General features: G+C 31.6%; 1 protein-coding gene and 1 long non-coding RNA gene across 2 annotated transcripts; both read left to right on the top strand.

The window, feature by feature from the left end:
* The first annotated feature begins 1,026 nt into the window (after positions 1-1,026).
* On the top strand, positions 1,027-4,326 carry LOC134705062 (uncharacterized). Its single transcript, XR_010105471.1, has 3 exons — positions 1,027-1,092; positions 2,394-2,560; positions 3,787-4,326. It is a non-coding gene; the product is annotated as an uncharacterized LOC134705062 (long non-coding RNA).
* Positions 4,327-7,620: 3,294 nt separating this feature from the next.
* Positions 7,621-12,322, top strand: LOC134705060 (uncharacterized). The gene is made up of 3 exons (XM_063563828.1): positions 7,621-7,760; positions 9,871-10,037; positions 11,152-12,322. Exons 2-3 carry the CDS (start codon positions 9,911-9,913, stop codon positions 11,370-11,372), a joined length of 348 nt encoding a protein of 115 aa, XP_063419898.1. The 5' UTR covers positions 7,621-7,760; positions 9,871-9,910; the 3' UTR covers positions 11,373-12,322.
* Positions 12,323-13,611: the final 1,289 nt, after the last annotated feature.

Here is a 13,611-nt window from a genome sequence, read left to right as displayed (position 1 = left end):
TGTCTATTGTCCATCCATTGTCCATTTAAATCAATACTACTCACAACATTGATTATATGAGGGGAGCTTCTCAATCGTTTTCACTACTTAGTTAATTTTTGCACCTTCTGCAGGAACGAAAAAAACTGGAAGTCAAAATCTAGAAAAGTTTATAATTTTCTAAAACATAAAATGCATTTAAAATTTATATATCTAGTTCCTTCCATCCCTTAAAACTGTTGCAGGTGCATAGGTTAGTCTGAACTCAGAGTAAAATTTGGGGTGTAAATACGGCCATATTAGACAAAAGGTTATAATGAACCTTAAGGTAAGGTTCATCATAAGGAATTTAAAAATATGGCCGTGTTTACCCCTCAAAATTTACTATGAGTACAGAAAAACTGGTACATCTAGGAAAGTTTTAAGGCACGGCAGGAACTAGATTTATAAAAATTACATAAAGTATACGTTTCAGAAAATTAAAAACTTACCTGGATTTTGATGTCCAGTTTTTTCCAGTCTGCAGAAGATAGCAAAATAAAGAAACACCCGAGTTTCATTTGATACGGTCCGCTCTTATACACAGTTTCAATCACCTGTTGTGTGCAGATGTCAATTGTCCATCTATTGTCCATTTAAATCAATACCCACACAACATGTATTATATAAGGGGAGATTCGCAAACCTCTTTCCCGACTTAGTTTATTTTATTTTTGCAGGAACGAAAAAAACTAGAAAGCAAAATCTAGTAAAGTTTTTAATTCTCTAAAACATAAAATGCACTTACAATTTATATATCTAGTTCCTGCCATCCCTTAAAACTTTTGCAGGTGAATATTTTTGTCTGTACTCTGAGAAAAATTTGTGGTGTAAATACGGCCATATTAGCCAAAAGGTTAATAATATGATGAACCTTAAAATTGACCTTTATATAAATGATCATGACCAAAAATGAACACTGTAGTGTGGTTATCAACTTACTTTTTTATTACTAGTAACTGATAATATATTTACATAGTATTTAACTTATCTCTATCTATATATAGAACGCGTAAAATACACAGTCCTACAGTAAGTGTGCTCGGGTGTAAATATAAAAGAATGTGTGAAAAGGTAGGTTTTCAAATGTAACTTCTATTTGAAAGAAGCTTATATAACAAATGCATAATACATGTATATGTTTAAATGTTATTAGAATATTTAATGCGTATAATTTTAAACAGCATCGGGAAATATAGAAACGTTTAGCTACTTGATATGCAATATCAAAAAAAATAATGATTGTTTAAGTGCATTGTGAAACTGTAGACGGGTTGTCTTTATAACGTTCTACTGTTTCCAAACAATCTGGTTTTGTGTAAGTGCTCCAGAGTTTCATGAAAGCTATTTGAAAGGTGTGTATGGGTGTGTATCAGTAATAAACCGGGTAAGTTAAGATAAACATGATAAAACGATGTCAACTATTTTAAGGATTTATTCTCCTTGTAATTGTATCATCAGCGTTTTAAGCATATTTTTCTGTTTAGAAGTTAAAAAAAGCAATATCTTAGAGAAATATAAACCTAATAGCCTATCAATTATATTAACATTGTTATAAGAGATCTGACCCTATATATTAAGATCGTTCAGTAGCTGATATATATCTGTTTAAACTACATACTGAAATGTCTATAAATTTACTGAACAGTCATGACAGATATAGGAAGATGTGGTGTGAGTGCCAATGAGACAACTCTCCATCAAAATAACAATTTAAAAAGGGGTAAACCATTATAGGTCAATGTACGGCCTTTAACATGACAGAACTGAATTGACTACATGCGAATTGTATGTTCAGTACTGCAATTACCGGTCTATAAATCTAAGTATCAACTACAAGACTGAACGTGAATTGATAATTTATTGTTCCAACCTGTCATTTGATGTCCAGATCAAAAGACCGTTGCAGACTTAAATTCGTTTACAAGTGTAGGATATTGATAAAAAGCAAAAGATAACGGAGGTTAAATTTTCTTTGAACAGATTAAATTTGTGCATCAGCTGGATGTCAAAATGTAGACATTTTTAATTCATAGATACAATCATATCAAAACAAAACAAATTGATGAAAGTCATTTCATGAGATTTATGCAAAATGTATCGAATGATACTAACTGCGAAATTAAAACAAATGCCCCAGTCGCAATGCCATATCAAGTTTTCATACCAAAAATATTTGGTACCGTCTATTTTCATAATATTGTATTTATCTTATTAAAGCCGACAAAAAAATACAAAAGTGAAATAAATATCTACAAATTCATTATCTTATTAAACATATAGGTATGATGCGGTTGTCAATGAGGTAATTTTACCTTATAATGAGAAAAATTTATATCTGTATGACGTCTGAAAGTATTATTTTCTTTTTTAAGATGGCCAACTTATCCATAATCAGTTAACTTACTCTTTCACATGAGCAACGGGTCCACGGAATCTATAGTTATAGTTGTAGTTGCAATACTATTTCTCTTATCATTGATGGGATATTGTTGTATTAAGGCAGCATGTGCACGCAGAGCTTCCTCCAATCTTAACACAAGTATGTGAAAGTAATTTCAAAATGAATACTGAAAAAAACTTGTTTTTATATAACTAGAAATAAAGCTGTTATTATGTAGACCGAAAATTAGATTGATTAGATAAAACTTGACAGAATGAAATTAGACGAAACGCGCGTCTGGCGTATATAGTAAATTTAGTCCTGGTATCTATGATGAGTTTATTTACATCAAACACAATTCATAGCATGTTCAGTTTTATGTATACATCTTTCTTTTACAAAAATAAACCAATTTAATATCATTATATTTTGAACATTAATTATATAATAGTTCTTGAAAAACTGGTCATTATCGTGATATATGGACTGCCCACAGGACAGTGGTATTGACTAAGAAAGTGATAATGACTGAGGCGAAGGCGAGGTCATTATCGCTGTCGCAGTCAATACCACTGTTCTACGGGCAGTCCATGTTTCACGATAATGACCAGTTTTTCAAGAACTATTATGTTTATTTCATTGAGAAACCATGTTTTGGAAAATTCTTATAAATTCAAAACGCCTAAAGCGAACTCGAGTAGTTGTACGATTTCTATAGCAAAGAGTGAAGACCAGTCGTAGTAATACTGCCATTCATTTTAGTGCAACTTTTCAGTATATAAATTCTTAATTAAGTTCTCTTTAATTTTACCATTAACGAAAAAATGTAATAAACAATTCAACAACTTAAAAGTAATATCAAAAACAGGAACATGTTTTATAAAAGGTCCATCTTTCTAAACAGAGAAACCACGCCCCAACAGTCATTATCAAACGGAAACAACGCCCCAACGGTCATTATCAGACGTAAACCACGCCCCACCGGTCCATATCATGTAAAAGTTCATTAACGACCGGTTTTCTGGTCCGTATTGTTTTGTTAATGACCGATGGAATTCATTACTGAAGATTAATGAATGTCATGTGACCCCTTTTTATGCAATAAGAGAATCTTATTCTCAACCGATATGAAATAACATTCGTTACTCATCATTAAGTACAAATATACCAATCCACTACACCGTAACGAATAATCTTTATAAGCATCACCAGAGTGAGAGACGAAAGTTTGAAAAGCAAATGACAGCAAAAAACATCAGATTCGTCTCTGTATGACTCTGAATATATTGTTACATATCATCTTGTCATATTGGACTTAAACAATAATTTATCGTGCAAAACTTTTTAAAATTACTACTCTTTGTTGTTTTCTAAATTTGCTATAGTTGAAGACACGCCAGTATGGACCCTACCACCGGCATATTCTGATTTATCTCAGCATCTCCCTCCATCTTACAGTCAGGCTTGTCGTGTAATTGACTATACAAGATCAGAAGACAACATTGTTGATGGACAGATAAACCCTAGTTTTGAGATTCAACCTGATGATACCGATTCATATTCGAGTTCAAGTACGAACAATGTTATAAATTTTCCAGATGTACAGGAAAATCAACAAGAGAATATGTGAAATACATGTATAGTGTTCTCAATTCATCCTGATTATTGCAAAATTTCACAATCAATTGTCTAACATGAAGACAGAGAACTGATGAAGGAAGAAGATGAACTTGACAGGAAATAAAGAACATACTCTAATGACCTTCGTATGAAATGTATAATAGCTTATTAACCAACAGAAATCTTTACGTAATAATCGAAACTGTTCAAGGTCAAATTCGTTTAGAAAGTGGTCTAGAAAAGTCGGTAACAGTTTTGTGACAGATTCTTACTGTGTTGAATTGATTCCAAATGTACGGTCTTAAATATTGGAAAAGTATCTATACAAGACAAGTTTTAATTCAATTTAATCAACTACACTTGAATAAGATTGATTTACAAAGTTAACAATAACCAATTCTAGTTAATAGCAAACGCTGCTCATAATTATGAGCGTCACTGATTAGTCTTTAATAGACGAAACGCGCGTCTGGCGTATAAATATAAAATTTAGTCTATGATGAGTTTATTTATAAAGAAATCAAAAGAAGTACAAGGTCTGCTGTATAAAAACCACAAAATGTAATCCTGGAAAAAATGATTTTTAGAAATGAACGCTTTGTTTTGATATGCTTATATAAGTTATTAAAAGGGTGTAATTAATGATAACTGCTATCTCTTTAACTATGAGACAGCACTTAACAAGGAAAATTGTGTTGATAATACATCATGTAAAATTAATGTTACTTACTTTTTGCCGACCAGCGGGTCCAGACTCCATTTGCAAGATGGTATGGTTTCTGAAACATGGATGAGATTCGCTTCACGAAATGAACTTAACCTTTTTCTTAAAACGTCATAGTCATACTTGTACCTTTTACTTTCCGTTGGCTTAAATATGATCGTGTTTACTTTGATGACATCCATAGGTACTTTTCCATATAAAGAGATTAAAACGTAATATTTAACGTAGTTCCTGAAATAAGACATACAAAAAAGAGGTGGTAGATGTAAAATGGACAATCAAGTCACGTAAATCGAAGAGAAACCGACAACGTTTAAAAACGTGGTCAAAAGACGAAACGATAAACCGGTCCTAAAAAACTAAAAAGATCATTAGAAACACGAATCCAAACCAGACACAGGGGTGAAACTGCGCCATTAGTGACAGCCGCATTGCTGATCATGGTTCATATATAATTCGTTATTAATTTTCATTTGGGGGAAAAGAAGTCAGAATTGTGGTTAAAACATGTGGAACATTTTCTTGGTCATCTGATAACGGATTACCCAAATCCTAGTAATGGTTCATCAACTCGTAAAACGTTCAAAGGGCTGACCTTATCTTTTCTACTTAGAATTCTTGGATCAATAACAAATTTTAAGCAGAAACACTCTATTACGGATATCATGATAGAACGAAGGATCTAGAATATCGTATCGAATGGAAAATTTAATCCTTATACAGTCGTTGCTGAAATTGTCTTTACACACACAATTAGATAATTTCCATTTGAGGAGTTGAAGACATCCCCTTTGTCGTACAGATTTGATCTAAGCCGACCCTTATAGTTAATTTGAGCTGTGATATGAGACTGACGTAACTGTATTTGTAATCTCCTTTCTTTCAAAATCGACTTAAAAGGTTCGTTCAACAAATTTTTTTTTTTTAGTTTCTTTTTTTCTTTCTTTTAAATTTTCTTTTTTTTTCTATTTTCTTCTTCTCTTTTTATAAAGTTCTCTTATGCTCATTAGGAGAGTTATTGTCTTGTACATAATTGTTAAGTCATTTACAACTTTATCCTTAGTTTTAATAGATTCTTCAGTATGAAGAATTGATAGATATAGGAAGACGTGGTGTGAGTGCCAATGAGACAACTCTCCATCCAATTAACAATTTAAAAAAAAGTAAACTATCGATATCTACTTAATTGTTATTGCTTTTTTCTAACACATATATTTGCTTTATCCAATCTTGTTTAAATTTAAGGTTAGATAAGATAATAATTTCTTTAGAGTAAATAACAAAATGGAAAACGGAAATCTAAACCTTTATAGCGGAATATTAAGTTTGAAGATAATGATAGGATCTTTCCTTTTACTCCTGTATGAAGTCTGTTTCATATGAATAAAAGAACACATTGACATAAAGAGGGGCACGGTTGCTACCGAATAAGACTTTTTATTAGGTTTGTACTAATATGATAAAAACGACGAGTACCACATGTAGAGCAAGATCTACTTACCCTTCCGGAACATCTGAGTTTTTGGTATGAGGTTGCATGTTTTACAGTTTTCTATGTTGTGTCTTGTGTACTACAGTTTGTCTAATTGTTAATTTTAGCAATCGCATTGTCAGTTTATTTCCGGTCTACGAGTTAAAATGTCCCTCTGGTATCTTTCGTCCTTCTTTTGCCTCAAATAGTATGGCTGATTGTTTGTTGACAATCCCGTCCTGCAAAAAGAAAAAAATTATAACGCATTTTTTGTTTGTTATTGTTATTGTTATCATGAAGCACTGTTAAATGTTTCGTAACGTTTGTAAACAGGCATTGGCTTCAACAAAAATGTTTACCTTTTTGCATACAATATACACCTCATTGACAAGAGAACGTGTGAAATAAAATCAACTAGATATCTACAATAAAGCTCCATTCCAACTTTTTCAAATCTCATTTGAATACGGTTCTTTGTATTTTTTAAGTGATAAATTAGTTTGCCAGTAAAGATTACAAAATACATAAAAAAATTGAAGTACCCACACATATTGTCTATCACAATCGACCATTTTCCCCGTAGAAACAACGAAGAACGGCAAATGAAAGAGAAATAAGAAAAAAGATACACTTATTCAAATAACATAACTTGTAGGTGCACAACATGGTGTGGTCTGGTCGTGCAACAGAGATATGTCTACACTTTTAATGATATCTTAGATAAAGCAAAAAAAACATATGTTAATGAACTTGAATGGCTATGTTTTACTATAAAAATTGGTTATTTCCTAAATGAAGATGTAAAAGAAATGCCCCGACTAGAATGATTGTCTTCACGTATTCCAATTCGCCTATACATCTTTTCCTACTGCAGTGACCGGGATTCACGTAGCGCAAGTTCTAAGAGAATAATCCTAATGAAAATTAAGGACAAAACAAACATGGATTAAAGATGATATTATCAATCTTTTTTATGGATAAGTTTTTATATTTTATACACAAAATCATTAACTAACTATTATGACACCGTCTAATTTACCAAATGGAACACAAAGACAATACAAAGAAATAATTAATATCACTCCAATATTTCACTCATTCTTGCGTTCTCCGTGATCTTTTGTTTGTTTGTCAAGGTCAAATTCGGTAAATGGCGACACACGAAACCGTAAATTTGATTAACAACCACTAAAAATGATATTTGGTCGATTATACGTTGCGAATTTGTCATAGAAATTAGAAATAAAACGTTCTCAGAGGACTTTGTTTAATAACCATACATGCATTGGTTCAATAATTTCATGACTTTAAATATATTTATGTACCATACAAATAATAAAAAAGAGTATACCATTGATAATTCACTATATGAATTATTTTTAAATTATCTGTGTAATACAAGGACACACATGAAATCATCTTAAAATGATGCGCACATTTTAAAAGACAGGTAGACAAATCTTTGCATAAACTTTGTTGAATTGCTCGCAATATTTGTACCTATCATATGCATGGATACAGAAAAAATGTTCGTCTTATTTAAGGTGAGTGATTTTTTAATTTTATACGTAAGTACAAATTCGAGGACTGTAAAGAAATATAGTGTACACAGTTAAAAATATACATGTATAATATCGACATAAATTAGCTTTGAGAAGTAACAGTTTGGGTTATAATCTATTGACCTTTAGAATGAGTTGTCAAAATATACTTTTAGATTGCATAAGAATTATATGTACGGTTTTAAATTCGTTTTCATAGCAATTTTTACAATTTTTTTAATGCGAAGACGCTTTTAAAGGTAACAGAATCATTAATCGAGTTAAATAAATAAGAATTGCCTATGAAACAACTTTTAACTTTGGAATTTCAACCAAAGATGAAGAATTGGATCTTCCATCACTTTATTGGATACCTAAACTACATAAGTGTTCTTACAAACAACGGTATATTGCTGGGTCTTCCAAGTGCTCCACGAAACCTCTTTCTAAATTATTAACATCTGTTTTATCATAAATCAAAGACGGGCTTCAAAGTTATTGTGAAACTGCCTATTCTAGACGTGGCGTGAATCAGATGTGGATACTTAAAAATTCCAAACATCTTTTAGAGTACATACAATCTAACCCTCTTTCATCTTGCAACAGTATTAAAACATTTGACTTTTTTACTATTTACACAAGTATTCTACATTCCAATCTAAAAGACAAATTGAAAGAGTTGGTATTACTTTGCTTTGCTTCATAAAAAAGAATATGGCCAACGTAGATACAAGTATCTTGTCTTAGGGAGGGATAAATCCTACTTTGTAAAGAATCACTCTGATTCAAACAAAACATTATCTGAAACTGATATTATCAAGATGCTTGATTTCTTGATTGTCAACATATTTGTTACGTTCGGAGGACGTGTTTTTCAACAGACTACTTGCCGACTTGTTTCTTTATTATTATGAGGCTGACTTCATGCAGGAATTTCGTAGGAAAAAAAGATAAGAAGTAAGCAATATCCTTAAATCTTCTTTCCGCTATAAAGATGATGTTCTTTCAATAAAAAATTCAAAATTTGGTGACTATGTGGAACGCATCTATCTCATCGAACTAGAGATAAAGGATACTTCAGATACAATTAAGTCGGCTTCATATCTTGACTTACATCTAGAAATTGAGGGTCGGTTGAAAACAAAACTTTACGACAAAAGATATGATTTCAGCTTTCCAATTTCTAAGTAACAACATTCCAGCAGCACCTGCATATGTGGTCTATATCTCCCAATTGAAACGATATTTCCGTGCTTGCATTTCCTATCATGATTTTCCTGATATAAGGTTGCTGCTCCAAATGGTGAATTTGAAATCATCCTTTCGTAAATTTTACGGACGCCATCACGAGTTGGTTGACCGTGATGGAATAACCGTTTCACAAATGATATCGGATATGTTCCTTACGTTGTAACTACAATCCTCTTGTCTTTCATGAATGTGACCTACCGAATTAGACTATTTACACATAAGCAAACCGACGGGTGCCACATGTGGAGCAGGATCTGCTTACCCTTCCGGAGCACCAAAGATCACCCCTAGTTTTTAGTGGGGTTCGTGTTGTTTATTCTTTAGTGTTCTATGTTGTGTCATGTGTACTATTGTTTTTCTGTTTGTCTTTTTCATTTTTAGCCATGGCGTTGTAAGTTTGTTTTAGATTTATGAGTTTGACTGTCCCTTTGGTATCTTTCGTCCCTCTTTTTTTAACAAGTGACCAAACGACACAGAAATTAACACGTATAGGTCATCGTACGGCCATACCGCATAGTCAGCTATAAAAGATCCCGAAATGACAAATGCAAAACAATTCAAAGAAGAAAACTAACGGCCTTATTAATGTATTAAAAACTGAACGAAAAACAAATATGTGACAAATCAACAAACGGCAACCACTGAATTACAGGCTCCTGACTTGGGACAGACACATACCTACAGGATGTAGCGGGGTTAAACATGTTAGAGGGATCCAAACTCTCCCCTAACCTCTTGAACAACTGTATACTACTGTTGCCTTTATAGTCAGGTCTTTTGATCTACAAGACATACTAAAACTAATATTGTTTGTATACATGTACTTGATATAAGTAAATGTCTGAGTTTTGTGTTATTTCAGATGTCAAAGTAAATGGTACACATTATAATGGTTATGTTTCATGGCCTCAAGTTCTGCTGTTCTTGCTGTTGTTGCCACTGTTGGTGTTATATCAGCAGTTCTAGTATTGATTTTGTGTTGTCTCAAAACACTATGTGAACACAGACTCTCACGAAATGATACTATACGTATGTAGACACGCAATATTTACAAATACAAAGTTGAATGCAAAAATGAATTTTGTTGAAATATTTAACAATATTCATAACAAAGAAATTAATGTATTGCTCTTAATGCAAAAAACAAACAAAAATTTAAAGAAAAACTGAGTTTTTTTTCCCTACCAATCCGCCATATAGAAGATTGTCATTCCTGATAAAAAGGTATGAGATTATCTCCAAAATTGGGTTTAATATCCGATATGGGTGTAATACTCCAAATTGGATATGAATTTAATTTGCAAACAAAAATGGATGAAAGGAAAAATAACGCATAGTACAAGAAATAACGATTGTGCAAGTGATTACATAAAAGGCAACAGATTTTGGTTAACAACTGTTCTAAATATCTGGTTGTGATTCTTGGAACAATAAACAAATCTTATTCTCTCTCTGGAAAAGTCGCCCGGTAAAGTGCTACCATTCGCCTAAAATTGAAACAAAATTTACTGCATTTTTCAAAATGTTTACCTAATTCAAAATTTAAGATTTTTTGCATAGAATAATATTTTAAACGTATATCCCAATTGGGCTATCATATCACAACTTATTAGATAATTTCCAACTGATGAAATGAATACTATATTTGTTATATTATTAATTTCCGAAAATATTTGTATCAAAATCAAAATCGTCATTTTGATTTTGTTTGAATTTTAAAGATACATTTATATTTACAATATATTAAGTTGTTATTTCATTTTTTTTTTGTCATCTTATGTATTTGAAGATTTTTTTCGTCAAATAATCGTTCACAGTTATCATATGTTACAAAACGTTTAAGATCGTTTAACAATATTCTGAAATGCATTACATGACGTCACAAAGTATATCGGTTTTTAGATATTCTAAGTATAACCGTGCAATTTGCTCTTTGCTATCCGCCGTTTTCTGTCTACCTTCGAAAATATATTTTAACGTGTGACTATCCCTAAACGAATCAAATTTGTTAACATATACGAATTAATTATATAGAACAATGCAGTGTTCCATACGGAAAATTCTTCTAAATTTCATCAATAGAGGCAAAACGAGCAAATAAAAAGTGATACAATCAATAATTAAAGTATGTTTATTTTTTAAGTTACAGAATTTAGTTCCTTACAGAATGAAGATACAGCTCCAGAGAACACTGCACAAAATGAAGGGACATTGCCACCAACATATTCCAACCTTTCACTTCTTCAACTACCTCCGTCGTACAGTGATGCTTGTATTGTAGCCGATAGACAATCATTGGATAGCAGTATTGACATTGACAGGGGATCACTAGGAAGTATTTCAGAGGAAGAAACTGTTTTATGATAAAATATGAATCATACGGAGTAAATAGTAAATGCTCACTTCTTGCTCTTTAGTAAATCAAAGCTAAACTATCTCATTACGTCACGTTTGTTCTTCATTTCATTGGTGAACAGATTTGAAAAAAATGAACAGACAAACCAAGAAGGCTAAGAGTAAAATTTGAGGTATTTCGCCTCCAAACGTACGGATTTGACATAGTTATTTTATCTGTGTAAAGGACATGATTGTTATAACTTACCGTAAATATGAATTCTAAATCAATCAAGTACGTTGATTATTTTAAGTATTGAAAATTACAAAATGATAAAAATAGAGCATGATGTCGTTTGATAATACATTGTAGTTATGTTGGAATCGTCAAAATATTACACTTGCCATCAACAATCATGTACATTGTATGTTCCACTAGTGTTGATTACCTGCTGCTTCCGATAATAAAGTTCGAAGGCGAACAACATTCAATATGTTAGACGAAAATTAATATATTTGTACAATATATTTTAAATATAAATTAACAACAGCACATACTATGTATATATTTTACAGCAAACTGTGACATATTGATGGATCGAATCATTTTTCCTCATTTATTTAAATGGACAAAACCTTTCAAACTATTGAAGATACAATTTTTAATGTATAATGATTATATTTCCACTGTTGCCTGTACTACAAAATATGATACATGTATTTTATATATGTAATTGTCAAGGATAATGCCAACAGCTTGCTTGTGTGTACACTAATAAGTCCTTTATAAAAGTCATATTATTAATTAGATGATCTATTTTTAAAAGTATGAAATAATTTGTAAAATAGAGAAACTGACAGAATTAATAAAAAAAAAAAGCTTTTGTTTACAGCACGTTAGTTCATCATCAATATTATTTTAAATTACAAATGTTTGAGTAAAAATATTAAAAGTGCTTGTACACAACCAGATGGGTCAACTGTGTTATTTTGTTCTTATAAGCGGCAATATTGAAATTCAGATGACAGCTGTGGTTACCTTTGTAGTCTAGAAAAGCAATTGGAATGTTTGAACACATATTGTCAAAGCACAAATTCACATTTCTGAACCACGTGTAAGTCGTTATTTTGGTTGAGTCTTAATATTATTTTCCCAAAGAATCGGGTGCTGTTTGGCATAGTCTGTTGTGGTGACTAATATTGTTTGTGAATTTTTACATCTTTTGTGTATATTTTTCTTGTTTACAGATTTAGAATTTGAAGTTACAGGGACATTAGCTTTCAAATTCATGTTCACTTATAACAGACTGAAACGTATATCAAAATAAAAAAAGTATAAAACAAAAAAATCTACGATGCATCCGATTGAAATTACGTATCCGCATTTTGTGTGTGTATTTAGGTCTAGGGGCCATCTAATTTACCATCGAATTGACCTTCCGAAGACAGCCGACGGTTGCATAACCCGATATAAACAAAAACATCAATATAAATAGATAGCCAACTCGTGCACTTGAAATTACTCTAGGTCCGTTTGATTTTATTTTGTAGGTTAAACAATGTGTTGATATTCGTTGTGTAAGAATGAGTTTTTGAAAATCGAAACAGTCAACTACATGTAAATGGTGTACTCTTGTTTCACTTTCAATGATGATATCCTGTCACGTGTAACCCATCTCTAAGTGAAAATTCATTAGCGAAGCTTTTTTGCTTATTTTGACAAAATGGAACAAAACTGGCTGCTAAAAGCGATTTTTTTTCTCTCACAATTTGAATTTCGCGCTCATTAATGATTGAACAAATAAAATCTATTTTTTTCTACATCTCGTCACTACTTCCCCTTTAATTTAAAGGCAAACTTTTGCGATTTGGTACCTACGACAAGCCTAAATTATATGTGCATTATTGAATAAGTACCTTTTTTGATACTTAAAGTTTTAAGTTTTGTTTATTTAAATATGATCTACAATGTTAACCGGCAATAATGTATGTGCTTCTGAAAAGTACACATATTTCGCTCCAATTGCATTAGTCGTATCTGATAGTTATATAATTTGGAAGTCAATGTGACAACGCGGCACATAAATATATCGGAGGAGTGTTATCAGGGAAGGTCGTATCAACAAATAAAACAGAAAACTAAAGTTTGTTTAAATCACATGTATTGGATATTTATATTATCCTGTGCATTTTTGAGTTGACTAAAAGAAAATGTTAAATACACATGATAAATTAAAGTGTTCATAGATTAGACAAGTCGAAGTGTGTG

The sequence above is a fragment of the Mytilus trossulus genome, chromosome 2 (genome assembly GCF_036588685.1).
Source record: "Mytilus trossulus isolate FHL-02 chromosome 2, PNRI_Mtr1.1.1.hap1, whole genome shotgun sequence".
In the NCBI taxonomy this organism is placed as follows: Eukaryota; Metazoa; Mollusca; class Bivalvia; order Mytilida; family Mytilidae; genus Mytilus; species Mytilus trossulus.
The sequence above is the reverse complement of the archived record's forward strand: the minus strand, read 5'-3'. Positions and strand labels throughout refer to the sequence as shown.

What these genes read in the sequence shown, in the direction of transcription:
- LOC134705060 (XM_063563828.1), top strand. Translation starts at nt 9,911, where the DNA reads ATGGCCTCAAGTTCTGCTGTTCTTGCTGTTGTTGCCACTGTTGGTGTT. An exon ending in CTCACGAAATGATACTATAC is followed by an intron (nt 10,038 to 11,151) that starts GTATGTAGACAC and finishes TTATTTTTTAAG; the next exon opens with TTACAGAATTTAGTTCCTTA.